Source organism: Myxocyprinus asiaticus, chromosome 39 (genome assembly GCF_019703515.2).
Source record: "Myxocyprinus asiaticus isolate MX2 ecotype Aquarium Trade chromosome 39, UBuf_Myxa_2, whole genome shotgun sequence".
Taxonomy (NCBI): domain Eukaryota; kingdom Metazoa; phylum Chordata; class Actinopteri; order Cypriniformes; family Catostomidae; genus Myxocyprinus; species Myxocyprinus asiaticus.
The window spans coordinates 25,388,541-25,406,063 of NC_059382.1; the positions used below are offsets into that span (position 1 = coordinate 25,388,541).

The window sequence follows — 17,523 nt, forward strand, 5'->3', positions numbered from 1 at the left end:
CTTTTGTAAATTAGTCGAACTAACCGCAATTAATAGGACTGACTCACTATTTTAACAAATGTTCCTAACCTTTACATAACATTAGCCAAAGTTGTTGGAACATTCTCTGGAATGGGGTGTGGGACAAAAAGCTTTTTTTAGTAGCACCATATTTTACCTGTAGCTCAGTTGGTTGAGCACGGTGCTGATAACAGCAAAGTCATGGATTTGACTCCCAGAAAACACTCATACTAATAATGTATATTTTGAATGCACTGTAAGTCATTTTGTTGAAAGTGTCTACCATTTGTATAAATGTAATTGTAAAACTACATGAACTTGTTCAGATGTGAGGGTGGGGGGAATGGATCATTCTCAGCAGAGAGTCACAGAAAGACAACACACTGGAAACCCTAATAAGTTGTCTCTACTCAATTGATTGAGTAAAATTGTTCCCTCAATTGAATTGAATAATGGCATCTCCAAAACTTGTGATATTAATTTCAGTTAACTTGGTATTCATATAGAATGAACTTGAATTATTTAAGTTTAGGTAACTAGATGCAATTTGATTTAACTCAGATTTGCTATTAAAATTTTGTTTTTCAGCTTATTATTTAGAATTATATGGACTCAAATTTAGGTCATACAATAACACAGCTTATATAATGAAGATTATAACTTACTCTAGGTAGGGATGGGCATGAGTACTCAGGTACTCGGACATGGCAGCAATGATCGGTCATGAAAACGATGACTCCAGCCAGGTCACCTAAGCAACCAAATTGACCCGGTTGCTAGGGAGGGTAGAGTCACTTGGGGTAACCTCCTCGTGGCTGCTATAATGTGGTTCGTTCTCGGTGGTGCGCGTGGTGAGTTGGGCGCGGATGCCGCGGTGGATGGTGTGAAGCCTCCACATGCGCTATGTCTCCGTGGCAACGCGCTCAACAAGCCACATGATAAGATGCGCGGGTTGGCGGTCTCAGATGCGGAGGCAACGGATTCATCCTCTGCCACCCGGATTGAGGCGAATCACTACGCGACTATGAGGACTTAAAAAGCACACTGGGAATTGGGCATTCCAAATTGGGTGAAAAAGGAAATAAATAAATAAATAAATAAAATTCTCTTATCATGAATACTCAAAAGTTGTGGTTAGCTAAACCTCAAAATGTGAGTTTGATTTAGTACAACTAATTTGCATAAAGTTGAGTAAACTCAAAAAAGTTGTGCAGCAAGTAGGAAAAAGGTGCAAAAAGGGCTAAACATTATCAGTAGTGGTATTTAATGGCTGAATAATTACAAATAAGTGCAAATAAAGATTTGATAAAGAGTACCAACAATGCGTTTTCAATAGCAGAGTTTCGACATTGCCCTTCTGCCATATATTTTTGTTTTTAATTGCAAAGAGTTTCCGGTGAGTATGAACACTGCACATTCCTGATCACTGACTGTCACATTCTGAGACTTTACAGTGTACACACGAAACAGTTCAAGTGTGGTTTATGCGGGATAAACCAAATATGTAACAGAGCTGGTTCCATAAAAGTTCAAAATTTACAGCAGACTTCCAAAGTAGTGAGGCCAGCAATAAAATAGGCTACGGATCTCTCTAGAAGACTTTTCTTTTGGATTATATAGTACATAATTATGATTATTTGTCATACAAATGGCCCTAATCTTTGACTGAAGAGCACAAATGTCCTTAATGATTGCATAGGAAAAGGCTAGAAAGTACACTGACTAATTTAAACAACCTTAGAGCTGCAGACTGTCCTGTAAGGCAAATAAGTTGGTGAGTTTCACTAAGAATTTCAGTAGTATCAGCAACTTCTCAGTACAGTTCCCACACTTTAGAGGGAATAAAACAGCTTTATGAAGTGCAAAATCATATAGATTTGCCAGTTACTGAGTTCACAGTCAGCTTAAAGAACAGTTCACCCAAAAAATCACTCATCATTTACTCACCCTCATGCCATATCAGATGTGTATGACTTTCTTTCTTCTGCTGAACACAACACATTTTTAGAAGAATATTTCAGCTCTGTTTGTCCATACAATGCAAGTGAACAGGTATCAAATTTTGAAGCTCCAAAATGCAAATAAAGGCAGCATAAAAGTAATCATAAGATTCCAGTGGTGCATCTGTATCTCCAGAAGCAATATGATAGGTGTGGGTGAGAAACAGATCAATATTTAAGTCCTTTTTACTATAAATTCTCCTCCCTGCCCAGTAGGTGGTGATATGCACAAAGAAGGCGAATCGCTAAAATAAAAGAAGAATGTGAAAGTGGAGATTGATAGAAAAAGTACTTAATTATTGATCTGTTTCTCACCCACGCTTATCATATCACTTCTGAAAATATGGATTTAACCACTGAAGTCATATGGATTACTTTTATGCTGCTTTATGTGCTTTTGGAGCTTTTTTGGAGCTTGCTTTTTACCCATTGACTTGCATTGTACGGACCTACAGAACTTCTTTGTTTGTGTTTAGCAGAAGAAAGTTATACACATCTGGGATGGCATGAGGGTGAGTAAATGATGAGAGAATTTTCATTTTGGGGTCAATTTAATATTCTGTTAATTTAAACAAATTAAAAGTTCTGCTATATCTTTGATAAACCATTAAAGAGCAAAATACTGACCATATTAACACTTGATTATAACATAATTACATTATGAATCTGAATACATTTAGGGCGCATTCTCATCTCATACCCTGATGTAACAGTTTTAATCAAAAACACTGTTGTGGCAGTAAATAAACAGAATTGTTCTAGAGAAAAAAACAGAAAAGTTAAATGACATCAACATTTCAAGTGGTTTGGTAGGTGAAAAGTTCTCCAAAAACAAGCTTTTTGAAATTTCAGATGCCTGGCACTTTGTGGCAGAAGTGTATTTTTATGTGAGCTCTGAATATTCAATTATTATTTAAATATCTGGTCGCTGCAGTTGGAATAATGGTATTAGAGACTGCAAATGTGAACGTATAAACCATATGTGCAAATGAATGAATAATGTAATGGTTATGTGTAAATAATATTACGTTATTATAAAGTAATAATAATCCATCACATGGAAAACCAAGAGGAAATTCTTATGAACCTGGAGATAACCTGTGAAAAATATCCAAAGCTGTCATATTTATAGCAGTGTCATGATTGATATTGCAACACACTGACATGATATTTCATAACACACAAACATCATATTCCACTTGAGCTTAAAAAAGAAACACAGAGGTTTCTGAATAGATCCCAAGTAAATTTTCCTGTGGCATATTCAGGATAATACACTATATGGCCAAATGTTTGTGGACACCATATGTGCTTGATGAACATTTGATTTAAAAACCTTAGGCATCAGTTTCCCCCTTTGCTGTAATAACAGCTTCCACTCTTTTGGGAAGGCTTTCCACTATACTGTATGTAGTAACATGGCTGCAGGGATTTGCTCTCATTCAGACACAAGGCTATCAGTGAGGTCAGGAACTGATGCTGGTCGATGGGGCCTGACTTACAGTTGCTGTTCCAGTTCACCCCAAAAGTGATAATTTGGGTTCAGGTCTGGGCTTTGTGCAGGCCAGTCAATTTCTTCCACGCCAGACACAGTAAACCATTTCTTTATGGACCTCACTTTGTTCACAGGGGTATTGTCATAATGGAACAGAAAAGGGCTATCCCCAAACAGTTGCCACAAATTTGGAAGCACACAAAGCCCAAGCCATTACATAAAGAAACATTAAGATAATTCTTTACTGGATTTAATGGAGTAACCAAATTTTTTTAATTAGAACGGGGTGTCCACACATTTTTGGCCATATAGTGTATCTGTGCTTCCATGCCAGAACAAATTTCTGCTTCATGACGTTGTTCTGTATGTCCAGGTATCTGTCATAAGAGAGGCATCTTGTTTGCATGTGGAACGAAATGAGGTGTGAGTCATCTGGCGTGAGAGCAGATGACTGGTATTTCCTCAAGTCCAGTTTAACTTCCAAAGCACTGATTGCTCAACAATATTATCCTTCATTTAATTCAACCAAACCTTGAGATGTGTGAAAAGACTGGGGTTTTCAACACCTACACACATTGCTTCATGCATTATGAAGACAAAGAATAAAAGAATGACATGGAAGTGATACTGTAAGAGCTAACTTCAAGAAGATAAGAGCATAATAATAAGAGAGGAAAATTCTTTATTAATGCCCGCAGAGATATGTCTTTTTTACTGTAGCAACGCTTTTAAAGTGCAGGTGGTGTGCACATAAAACAGTACAATATGGTCATATAAAGTATTTAGAATAAATAGAACTGAATACAATTTAATAGAATAAAAATGTGCAATGACGAGATGCACAGTTTAAAGTTGACCATTAGGTAAAACAGAGTTCCACGGTATAGTGGATATTATCTTTCAGGTCTTTCTCAAACTGTTCATATCATTGTCCAGATGTGGGAACATAAAAGAGAGAGATAGAGAAAACGAAAAAGATCAATGGTTGTAACTTAAGACAATCAGATGATTTTCTTTGACCATGTTTGATTTATAAGATTGAAGAGCCCTTGTTGAAGGGCATAGCAGGATACATTTTCCTGTGTCTGTGCTGACATCTTGTGGTTGATATGCTAAAGTATTTATTTGCCGTAGAATGAATTAAACAGAGTTTTCCCCTTCAACAATCACAGAATGGACATTCATGTTTTAGTAAATTCATAAACATGTATTTATTAAACATAAAAGTATATCAGTAAAATAAATGTAAAATAATGTATAGTACCATGAAAACGTACTCAGGTAAAGCTTCATCCCATGTTTTCTGTAGCACTTCCCAAAGATGTAATTTGTAGCACTTCCCAACCAAGATTGTCTAACAACAGCTCAACAGCTCAACAGCTCAAACTTTGATTTATTCATCCATAATACTAATTTCTAACAATTTACCACTCAATCTTTTAAGTTCTTTTGCACATGATACCTTTTTCTTATTATTTACCTGTTTCAGGTGTGGCTTTTTCTTTGAATGTCTGCCTAAAATGTCAACATTCCAGAGTCTTCTCTTCACTGTTGCAGGTGAAACTGGTGTTTGGTATGTACTGGTCATTACAGCTGCCAGTTTAAGAAGCCAAACCAAACCAAAGTGTCAATGAAATTAATAATGAATGATAACATTATGATCACATGCATAGCCAGCCTCAGTAAAAATTAGTATTTTTGTATCGCTTAAATGGCTGGTGGTGGTTTATACTGGGAGAGGTCCACATTCAAGGTTGATAAAGGCAGCACCCTAGTTACATTGAAGAATAAGGTGGAAAACTGCAGACAGCTGCAGGTTTCATTTTTTAAAACTACTTGCAGGGTAATATAACACAAAGATTAATGTTATAAACGTACACTCAATATTTAAAAAAATTATCATATCAAAAAGTTTGCTAGATTTACGCTGCTAAATAAGGCGGATACATGTCATCACAGTCTGTGAAAAAGGTCTATTTGGGGAATTTGTCACCAAATTTAGTTATATTTCATAGTTGCTGCGACTTTTAATGAAGCTTTGCCATAAGGAGCTATTTTGGCTATATTTAAATATACTTGCCGATATTTTGGCGATTTTGGGCAATTGACACAAACAAAGTGGTACCCAAAACCCTTTTCCAATCTTGAGCAGGTGCAAATGGACCATTTTCATCCCCTAGGAATTTTTCTGTTGCTGAAACTGAATGTACCTTTGCCCTTTACATTGCTGAACATGGATCAAACAATTTACCACTTAAAACATTTATGTAAAGGCTGTTCTAAAGCTGCTGCTGTCGGATTACACACTTTATCTGTGAACTTGTTTTTATGCCCATTTTACTTGCTTTTTATAATATACACATACAGGGGGCCTGGGTAGCTCAGCAAGTATTTACGCTGACTACCACCCCTGGAATTGCGAGTTCAAATCCAGGGTGTGCTGAGTGACTCCAGCCAGGTCTCCTAAGCAACCAAATTGGCCTGGTTGCTAGGGAGTGTAGAGTCACATGGGGTAACCTCCTTGTGGTTGCGATTAAGTGGTTCTCGCTCTCAATGGGGCGCATGGTAAGTTGTGCATGGATCACGGAGAGTAGCATGAGCCTCCCGTGCTGTGAGTCTCCGTGGTGTCATGCACAGCGAGCCACGTGATAAGATGCACGGATTGACTGTCTCAGAAGTGGAGGCAACTGAGACTTGTCCTCCACCACCCAGATTGAGGTGAGTAACCGCACCACTATGAGGACCTAGTAAGTAGTGGGAATTGGGCATTCCAAAGAGGATAAAAAAAATAAATAAAAATAATAATAATATGCACATACATGCATAGGCCTACTATTTATAGTGTATTTTCTTATAAATCAACTTTTTGTGAAAAAATGAGACTTTTGAGGGTGGTTCAGGAGATTTTTAGATTGAGGAGTTTGGCAACACTGGTTAGGAAAAGCTTTAGGTTAGGGGCTCTCTAAATCTTTGCTGGCCGTTTGGAGCTCCCACCCCTTTTTGGAGCTCTGCCTACAGCTATATCCTTCTTGGCTACTCAGCCTTTCAGGCTCCATAGACCAAACAGTGCATGCACAGTAAGTGGTGGCAGAAAGCCAGCAAGCTGTTGTGTTCGATTTGATAGATTAGACAGCTAGAGCTAGCTGGATAATATAGAATCAAATTAGCATTCAGGTTCAAAGCTAGCTTGGTTTGGGTAAACTATTTCTAATAACACAGCTAGTTATAATCATTGATTAAACAAAAGTATGACACAAAGCCATCATAAATACAGAAATATTCTAGCTATAGGGCCTACTAATATTATAATAATGATATGAGTTAATAACACACCTGTAATAAAATGTTCGCTGCAAAGCCGTGAGTTGGATATGATCTCTTCAGTCCAGTCATATCTGTTGATGGCTTGAAGCCATAGTCGTCTACGAGAGGCCAACTGAATCCGATAAAAGTTAAGCCCTCGATTTTTACCATTACAATTTTGACAGCCAGCAGTACAGCATGACATTTCATTTAGCTTAACCAGAAAATTGAAAGGTAACAGCTAACTTTTTGAGGACTGTTGGGTCAGCTAACTACAGGTTTTGTTTACTGTTCGCGCCAGTCTTTTTGCCACCACTTCCAAGTGTGACATAGGTGGTGATGTTGCCAAAGTAAACCAAACCTGTAGGTAGTTGACCCTTTAATGTCAAGAACTGGTTTTTATTTATTTCCTTGGTTTTACACACATGTGTGTTCTTCTCATGTATGTTAATATGTCTTTCATATTATTTCCAGGCGTGTGGGTGGGCAGGCAAATAATGCATTGTTGGATGAGAACAATTGTAATTTTTCCTGAAATTTTTAATATCTTTACAGTGCTGGTTCTGTCAATCTGGGTTAAACTTTTCCTATGATTCCAAGTTGCTTCTCCTCATTTGTCATGTGTTTCCAAACAGGCTGGAGGCCAACTCCCATCCCACTCCCTCTACCACCTCTCCTTTTCTCTCTTTCCCTCCTCTCCTCTACTGTTCTTCTGTCTTTTACACTTCATCCAGTTCACACTCACACTGGTTGACCAGCAACCGAGTAGGACTAAAAGAGTAGGACAGAAAATCTTTGTGGAACTAAAATGGGCCATTCCATAGAGCTAGAGTGAGCTTTCTTTGCTGTTCAGAAAATGGAATAATTTCAAACAAATCTACTACTGCTGACAAGTAGCCTTGTGAAGACTGCAAAGGTGTGTGAGAAAGACCACACTAATTTACTGATGTTGTCTGCCAGGAGTACTGTTTAAACTTTCACCTTTCACACAGAGAACTAAACTGGCAATATGAGAAGAGGAGACATGGATAGGACCTTTTTAGACCTGTACTAGTTACAGTAAACAAACACCTCCAAAAGGGACAGGAAAACAAGAGGGAGGACAATGGATGGAGTTGTGTCTGTGTTGCAGAAGTACCCTGGCCTCTCGGTGCTTGCGTTCTCTTTCATATTCAGATTAGTTAATCGATTGGTTCAGATCATACCACTGCCTAGAGTGGTGGAACATGATGACTTCCATTCCTGGAAGTGGAGGAATCTCTGTGTGTCTCTGCTCCATTCTCTGTTGTCTGGAACATGGGCTGTCACATGGTGAGTAAGATCTTTTGCTTACTGCATGGTTTATTAACCCAACAAACAAACGGATGTTCTTAAAACACATTCCAAAGGTTACATGTGGTTGTGGGAACATGAAAACTATTTTCTCGATGTGAGTAAAACGCTATTTAAAGGTTAGCATAACATTCCTGAAAATTTAAAAATGTTAATATAATATTGTCATAAGGATGTTCCATTAACATTATTTTAACAAATGTTCCTAACCTTTACATAACATTAGCCAAAGTTGTTGGAACATTCCCTGGAATGGGCTGTGGAACAAAAAGCTTTTTTTAGTAGCACCATATTTTACCTGTAGCTCAGTTGGTTGAGCACGGTGCTGATAACAGCAAAGTCATGGATTTGATTCCCAGCAAACACTCATACTAATAATGTATATTTTGAATGCACTGTAAGTCATTTTGATGAAAGTGTCTACCATTTGTATAAATTTAATTGTAAAACTACATGAACTTGTTCAGATGTGAGGGTGGGGGGAATGGATCATTCTCAGCAGAGAGTCACAGAAAGACAACACACTGGAAACCCTAATAAGTTGTCTCTACTCAATTGATTGAGTAAAATTGTTCCCTCAATTGAATTGAATAATGGCATCTCCAAAACTTGTGATATTAAGTTCAGTTAACTTGGTATTCATATAGAATGAACTTGAATTATTTAAGTTTAGGTAACTAGATGCAATTAGATTTAACTCAGATTTTCTATTAAAATGTTGTTTTTCAACTTATTAATTAGAATTATATGGACTCAAATTTAGGTCATACAATAACACAGCTTAAATAATGAAGATTATAATTTACTCTAGGTAGGGATGGGCACGAGTACTCGAGTACTCGGACGTGGCAGCAATGATCGATCATGAAAAAGATGATCGATGGTGATCACGCATGATGTGACTTTTCTCTTAATTCAAAATTCAGGGAGAATTACCTGACAGCTAAAAACAAATGTGTAAAAGAGGGGGCTTATTTTTAATTTTGAGAATGATTACGTTGTGATTTTGAGGGGTACATTGATTATCAGAGACATCTCATAGCATCCAAACTGATATACGACGCTGCAATGCTATCGTTACGATAATCAAAAGAGAGTTTTGAACACCTGTCTCTGCCAAACGTTTGCTAAACACGTTTTATTACCATTTAATTAAAGAACTTTGACTCGTTAATGGATATTATTTAATAAATGTGAATGTTTATCACTGACTGTAAACCTCCCTGCCCTGGGTGCCGACATGTTTGCGTGATGTAACACACACCTGCATCTAGACGAAATGGGAGTTGAAGATTTCCGCACGAGTTTCCAAGTTAGAAGTCCAACATAAAGTGTCATTCCGATGTACTTTCCCCAGATGGAAGATGGAAATTCCGACTCTCCGAGTTGAATGGAACGTTTCATGAATCATCACAGCAACAACAATATGGAGCATCGCGGCTTTCCCCACAGATGCGAAAACTTGGACACACAAACAAACACACACACACACACCAGGCGTTTGGCAGTGGACTCAACGCACTGAAGCAGCGCATATACAGCAGGCGAGTGTTTCAAACAGCTAGACAGAACGCAGCTAAATGGAACAGAATGCAGCGTCTTCAAAACTTAACTTCAACTTAACACACATATTATAAACATGATGTTTATGGCGTCTCCTGTTAAGCCAAACGCAATTTGAAAATAGACGGTTCAGACTAAAAAAAGTGGCACGCACTTACAAAGATTAATACGGTAACCTGAAGACAGATGCGAGTACTCGAGTACTCGTGCCCATCCCTACCTAGAGTAAATTATAATCTTCAATAATTCAAGCACATGGCAATGTGGGAATCCCCCTAGCCTCAATTTTGTACTCAGTAGTTTAAGTTATTAACACTTAAAATCTTAAGTCTATAGAAATGTATGGAAAATAAGTTAAAAGAATTTTAGTATTTGAGTTATGGACCCAAAACTTGACATTTCAAGTAATGTTTAATTAAGACAACTTGATTTTTTCAGTAATGACAACATTTACAGTGCATATTCATACAGTTCATACAGTTTACAGTAAAAAAAAAAAAAAGAAAAAGCTTAGCAAAATACTGGACAACCAACTGGCTTTAGCTTTGTCTCACTGTTGTCAGTACAGTGAATACAAATAAGATTTGTTCAAGGATGTTGCCATTTTGAGCAACACGCAAATTCTTGGCAATAACTACTTTATCAAATCATGATACATAATGAAACTGGACAGCTGACATGAAATTTCAAGCAGTGACAGCAGTGTGCTGTCACTATGCTATTGTGATACACTATGCTATTTAAACAACATTTCCTTATTTGTTTTATAATTATTATGCATGCAATGTTTATGACCTCATATTAGTGACTATGGAATATTTGTACTTTTAAAAATGTATTTGTCACACTGCAATTACATAATCTTTAATATACTTAATCTTAAACTTTTTAAAATATTGATTTTCAAAAAATGTTGATGTCCATATTATTTGTCAACTATCCAACTACACATGGGAAAACTGGATCACTGAGCTCTTAGAACAAAGAGCATCATGCTAAATATTAGGGCTGCAACTGATGATTATTTTGATAATCGATTAATCTAACGATTATTAGAACGATTATTCGACTATTCGGCGATTATTGCAACGATTAATCATTAGCTCTTAACCGACTATTCAGCTTGTGCCTTGACTTAAAAGGTTATATTAAATGTGCTTACTAACAATAAAAAGGACAAAATCATCTTTTAAAAATACCTCAAAATGACATTCACTGAATTAAAGGGAAAAAATACTGTATTTTTTTTTAAGTTTAATTCATTAAAAAATTCACTGTAAAAAAATCCTATTGTAATCAAGAGTTTTTATCTTGTTTTCCATTTTAAATGATCTAAAAATCCTTAAAACAAGATACATTTACTTGAGAAGCAACATATAAGATATTTAGACTTGCTTTCAGAGAATGTATCTTAAATATAAGTGTATTTTGTATATAAGTGTATTTTTTCACTTGGTTATACTTCTGCGAGTGCAGTAAAGAAAAATTATACTTATATTCAAGTCTAAATATCTTATATGCTGCTTCTCAGGTAAATTAATCTAGTTATAAGGAGGCTATTTATAGATATTTTAAAATATTAAAATATGAAATATTATATTCAACATTCTCCAATAAAATTATTTTCTTCTGCAGTACAGCTCCTAAAGTAAATGTACATTGTTTTAAAGGAGTTTTAGATATTATTGGACTTTTTTGTTGCAGTTTATAATGGACTATGACTACAATCTCTCACCTTTATGTTCACTTCAATCCATCTTTAACTGGTATTGCCGATTTTCTTCACAATAAGATACACACCGTGACACATACAGTATATTATGATTCAATACGTCGCAAGCCATAAAGTTATAATCTAGCTGCAGAAAATGCGCACAAGGGACAGGTGTCCCCGTGGTAGAGTGTGCATCAGCCAGGTGCAGTTTTAATCTCTCCCCTTCACGCGACTCATAGAAGAGGCGCTGACCGCACAGAGAAATGCCATTTTTGGAGTTTGTTTATGACCCACTTCCTTATTATTTGAACTTTAATAAAGGATATAATGCCAGGTTGTTTGCCTTTTAGAAGCTCTGACATGCAAGTTTAACTTAAGCGGAATGCCAGATCCGGCTCTGCTTGTTTTCACAATGACAGTGCTTCTGTATTTACTTATTTTGTATTTTTGCTTTATAATTCCCTCATACTTTACGATCTACAGCACCTTTTTGGCTGTTTGGAAAGTTTGGAGTGCATCTGGGCTGTGAGCTGTGTTTTCTTCCTCTCCTCAATCAGACACGAGCTGCAGTGCTGCTCTCGCATTCCAACATTAGTTTCATATGATCACGTTACGTTAAATGAGATCACATGACTAGTGGACAATGAAAATTTTTGTCGACAATTTTTTATTGTCGACGTTGTCGATAGCGTCAACTAATTGTTTCAGCCCTACTAAATATAGGCTCAAAATAAACAAAGCCTTCCAATTTGACAACCTTCTGTTGGAATACTGAGACAAGAATAAATTACATTTCACCACTAAATTTAGTTTGGGCTCCATAGTTATGGCCAATGACCTTCCAAGCTCAGTTACGCATGCATGGGTTGAATGGAAAATGGAAAAAAGGTCAATACTGAGCCCCAAAATACCTTTATGTTGAGAATGATGGCTGATTGGTTTTAAAGTTTGTTACTTTGCAGTGTGATCCTGTGGCCTGAGATACTGGAAAACATCTACTACTACACTCCATTGTCCTACATTCTCATCTGTGTGTCCACAGGTCAGTCTCTAAACTCATAGACCTCCAACCTCCAAATGAGCATTTATCCTAATTAATTAAAGTTATTTTGCTTTGCTTCATTTGTTAATGCCTTTCAGTCTATCACACTGTAGGATCTCTCTGGCAGACCACATAAGAAAAAAGAAATTCTGATAAATGCATTTGTTGGTAAACAAAGAGTTTTTTGTAATTATCTATCTATGATGTTTAACATGCATTTTCTCAAGCACCGGAGAAAAGCACCGCTGTCTTTGGCTATTTAGTGTTATAAAGCACATGGCTAGCTGTTTATACTTGATAGACTATAAGGTAATCTAATCAGATTGTTTTTGGATTACTTCTGACCTGATTCGTGTTTATTTGATGTCACATGCATTTGAGTAGGACATGCTTGTACCGTTTTAAAATAATGTTGCTTAAACGCATAAAAGAAAACGTACTTAATGGATCAAAATATGAGAACTGATATGATTTTGTGTGTATGTATTTTACTTGCTATTTGTCTGTTCTAAGTGAAATTAAAAAGCTACTTAATGTTCTTAGGCAGTTTTGGCATTACAAACACCAACCATATGTGGTAACACATTAGACCAGTTGTATTTCTAAATTGTCACAAAAGCAAAAGAGCATTAAAGTACTTTTTGAAGACGAGTACAAAAGCAATTAAAGACAATGAAATTATGCAATCAGTTATGTGTGGATTTCTGCTCCATCTTCAATGTAATTATGGATGTTGGCTAGTGTGTGCCAATTCCACCCCAATTCAAAATCACTTGAAGAATGAATGGAATGTATATCAGCACTTGGTTGATTTGGAGTGAAGAATTAGTGGGATCAATAAATTAATATGTAATCATGTAAAAAAGTAACTGTAATCTGATTATGAGTATTTTAAAATGAAATTTAATCTAATTCCAAGTGCTTAATTTTTGTAATCTGATTACATAATATATGTAATCCCAAGCACTGGAGAAACACGAGGACCAGGATTTCTGTAGAAGAGAAATGCATTAAAGTTGCGATCACATAATGCTACTGTGTCATTCCCTTCTCTAATGTAAGTGATGCTTTACTCCATTTCTCTGTGCCATAAGGAAATGCTATGTACTCATTTAGGTAAACCTAAATGTAAACAAGGCCCTGAAACCAGAGAACAATGATGTACAGTAGAAATATGAGCATGCTTAATGGCTGGAACCACATTTAACCATTTGTGATGTGGAATTCGCTGTGATCCATGTGCAATAGAAGAAATAGGATTCATTTCTATGATTTTTATAGTATGCATTTCTTTGCTCAAATTCCTACTGATTATGAAAAATACCATAAAGGGTTAGTTCACCCAGAAATGAAAATTCTCTCATAATTTACTCACCCTCATGCCATTCCAGATGTGTATGACATTTTTCTTCTGCAAAATGCAAACAAAGATTTTTAAAAAATAATATTTCAGCTCTGTTGGTCCATACAATGCAAGTGAATGGTGACCAGATATTTGAAGGTCCAAAAGGGACATAAAGGTGGTATAAAAGTAATCTATATGACTCCAGTGGTAAAATCCACGTCTTCAGATGTTATATGATAGGTGTGGGTGACAAACAGATCAATACTTAGGTCCTTTTTTACTGAAAACCTACACTTTCACTTCCACATTCTGGTGTGGAAGTGACTTTCACTTTCAGCCACCTACTAGTTTGGACTGGTCAAAGGTGGAGATTTATAGTAAAAAGGACTTAAATATTGACCTGTTTCTCATCCATACTTATCATATAACTTCTGAAGACATGGATTTAATCACTGGAGTCATGGATTACTTTTATACTGCCTTTATGTCTTTTTTGGACCTTCTGAGTTCTGCTCATCATTCACTTTCATTGTATGGACCTACAGAGCTGAAATATTCTTCTAAAAATCTTCTTTTGTGTTCAGCAAAAGAAAGAAAGTCATACACTTCTGGGATGTCATGAGGGTGAGTAAATGATGAGAGAACTTTCATTTTTGGGTGAAGTAAGAATTCAAATGTTTCCCTTTATCAACAGGGTATTTCGTACATGATGCAGGGGATATTGTACTAAATGGCCACAGCAAAGGATCATGGGAATTCCTGCTTCATCACCTCTTGGTAGGTGTTTATACATAGAATGAATCCATAATGTTACTTCACTAAGAACATGGATTTTTCCTACATAATGTGCCCTACATAATGTGCATAAGACCTTAATAGGATTTTAGATCTTAAAAATGAGGAACTAGTGTTGTGTTAAGGCATGCCTCACATCAAGGAGAGATTAATTACCCCCTGCAAGAGGTGCCAAGTGTTTGAACAAATGTTAATAAAATGTTTAAGACTAGTCACAATGGATCCTTTTCACATTTCACATATGTAAACTATAGTGGGGTAAACTTCTATAGCTGTGAATGGAAGACCACAGCAAATGTTATTTTTGTGTTCCCATTTGCTCTAACAGCAAAAGAAAAAAGTCCAGTATTACATTCCTACAGCTTTTCAAAAGAGGGAAACATAGAGAGCTGTGGATAATGGCAGAAGAGAGAAATATGCCAAATTTACAAGCACTCAGCCTTTCAAATTATATATTTTTGACCATGAGCTCATACGAACGCGTTCAACGCATGCCCACTACGACTGCTTTGTAATATGCTTTTGTACAGTCAACAGCAGGTGCATGTGCCATTGAAGCGGACTGTCTACTTGTCTCAAAAAAACAAGCCTTCACGTGGATGGTCTGTCTGTACTCACTGTACTGTGTGATGATGAAATTTGTCACATTCCCTGTGTGTGAAACACAGAGCCATGCAGAAAACAGAAGTATACTTTGAATATAAATCAGATCAGCCTGAAGGTCTGCACCGAGTTTGGTGGATGTAGCTATGCAGCTTGAAAGCGAGTTACAGTTGATCATTTTGGTCTTAGCTTAGGGATTTTGGAAAAACCCTAAATCACATCTGTAGAATAAACAGAGTGATGGCTTTGTCAAGCCAACATAATAATTAAAAAATATAAAAAGTTTGCTAGATTTATACTGTTAAATAAATCAGAAACGCATCATTACAGTCTGTGAAAAGGGTCCATGAGTGAGACACAGGAACCTTGACATACAAAGTAGTTATCATCTCTAATTGACATCCTTTGTTTTTTACCTGCAGGTGTCAGGGTGTTTCCTGTATGCTCTGTACACACAGCGCTATGTAGCCGGATCAGTCATTGCCCTTATTGTGGAGGTGAACAGTTTCACTCTCAACATCAGACTTCTGCTGAAGCTGATTGGAGCTCAGTCTTCAATGCTCTACAACATGAACAAGATCCTCAACATTTTCACTTACATCTGCTTCCGCCTCAGCGCACAGTTACATATCACCTGGTCCATCATACAGAACATCTCCTGGCTTGACCACAGTGGCTATTTTCTCACAATTATGATCATTATGAACACTATGATTCTTATTTACTTCTATAGACTGGTGAGGTCTGACTTTTTCCCGCAAAATAAAGCCTACATAAACCATAGTGGAAGACACAAAGACAACTCCACCAAGTTCCTCAACTGACAAACCAAAGTCAGGCAGGTGCTTCACATTTACAGTGTTGCTGTGGTACAAGCTTGATGTGTTGAGAGAAATCTCCGTGTTACACATTATAGAGTTATATAAACAGTGCTCCAAAGCTAAAATCAGTTAAGTCAGATGTGAAGAACAGTTGGTGCAGGACTGGTGGGTATTTCAACATTTGGTGGATTAGATGAACAACAATCTTGCAACAGCTAAACAAGAGAAACTGCTTATGCTGGTTATGAATATGAAGTAAGCAACATTAACATGATTAAATAGATATTAGAAGGGTGATAAAGCAAATTCTATGCACATGAGAATATAGCAGTGTTGTGAAATCTGTAGTAGAGAAGAAGCCATTTTGGATTAATTATGTTATAGTGTAGTGTTGAAAAGATCCTGAAGCATCAGAGAAAATGTTTATTTCATATTTATTATGCAGTAAGATTTATTACTCATGTACATAATATTCATGTACATATCCAAGAATACCTTCAGTATTGCTAAGGTTTCAGAGTGGAGGTTGAAGGATTGTTGATCAGTGGTGTTTGGTTTTGAGTAAAACTAATTTGAATAAACCTGGCAAGCTGTTTTGTTGGTGAAAACATATTTCCAATTTCAGAAGAGGGGGTTAAAAATATCATGCAGTGCAAAGAAAAAAGTGCTGTAAATAAGATAATTTAATTACAGACAGCCTACAATGGCTAAAGCGCTGTTTGACATCTCCTTACTGATACTTATTTATTTGATCCTTTTTTTTTAAGAAATGTATTACAGTGCTATAGAAACATTATGGCTCCTCTATATAGCTCTACCATGTGGAAAGACAACATTTAACTGACTATTAAAGGGATAGTTCACCCAAAAATGAAAAATCTCTCATCATTTACTCACCCTCATGCCATCTCAGATGTGTATGACTTTTCTTTCTTCTACTGAACACAAAAATAGATTTTTAGAAGAATATTTCAGCTCTGTTAGTCCTCACAATGCTCCAAAGTGAATGGTGATCCCAATTTTGAAGCTCCAAATGCACATAAAGTCAGCATAAAAGTAATCCATGCTACTCCAGTGGTTTAATCTATGTCTTCAGAAGTGATATGATAGGTGTAGATGAGAAACAGATCAATATTTAAGTCATTTTCTTTACGATCAGGCTCCACTTTCACATTCTTCTTCTATTGTTTTTGGTTAGTTTTTTTTAAATTAACTTCAAAAAGTTGTTACCTATGCATTGTGAGGACCTACAGAGCTGAAATATTCGTCTAAGAAGAAAGAAAGTCACACATCTGGTGAAATTTTCATTTTTCAGTGAACTATTCCTTTCAGCTTGGACATACGCAGCACATTCTGATAAGGTGTCTTTACGAACACAGCTGCTTTCTAAAGGTCGTTGACGTTAAAAATGTTAGAATGCTTGACAAAATGGTTACAAAATGCAATGCACACAAAATATGTCTTAACACAATTTTTGTATTTATTCATACCATTTTGCGAGCTTTATTTG

General features: G+C 36.4%; 1 protein-coding gene across 1 annotated transcript; it reads left to right on the forward strand.

Annotated features, from left to right (window-relative positions):
- The first annotated feature begins 7,539 nt into the window (after positions 1-7,539).
- On the forward strand, positions 7,540-16,866 carry LOC127429576 (TLC domain-containing protein 1-like). The gene is made up of 4 exons (XM_051678698.1): positions 7,540-8,109; positions 12,370-12,449; positions 14,489-14,571; positions 15,615-16,866. The coding sequence occupies exons 1-4, from the start codon at positions 7,904-7,906 to the stop codon at positions 16,014-16,016; spliced, it is 771 nt and encodes a 256-aa protein (XP_051534658.1). The 5' UTR covers positions 7,540-7,903; the 3' UTR covers positions 16,017-16,866.
- The last annotated feature ends 657 nt before the right edge of the window (positions 16,867-17,523 follow it).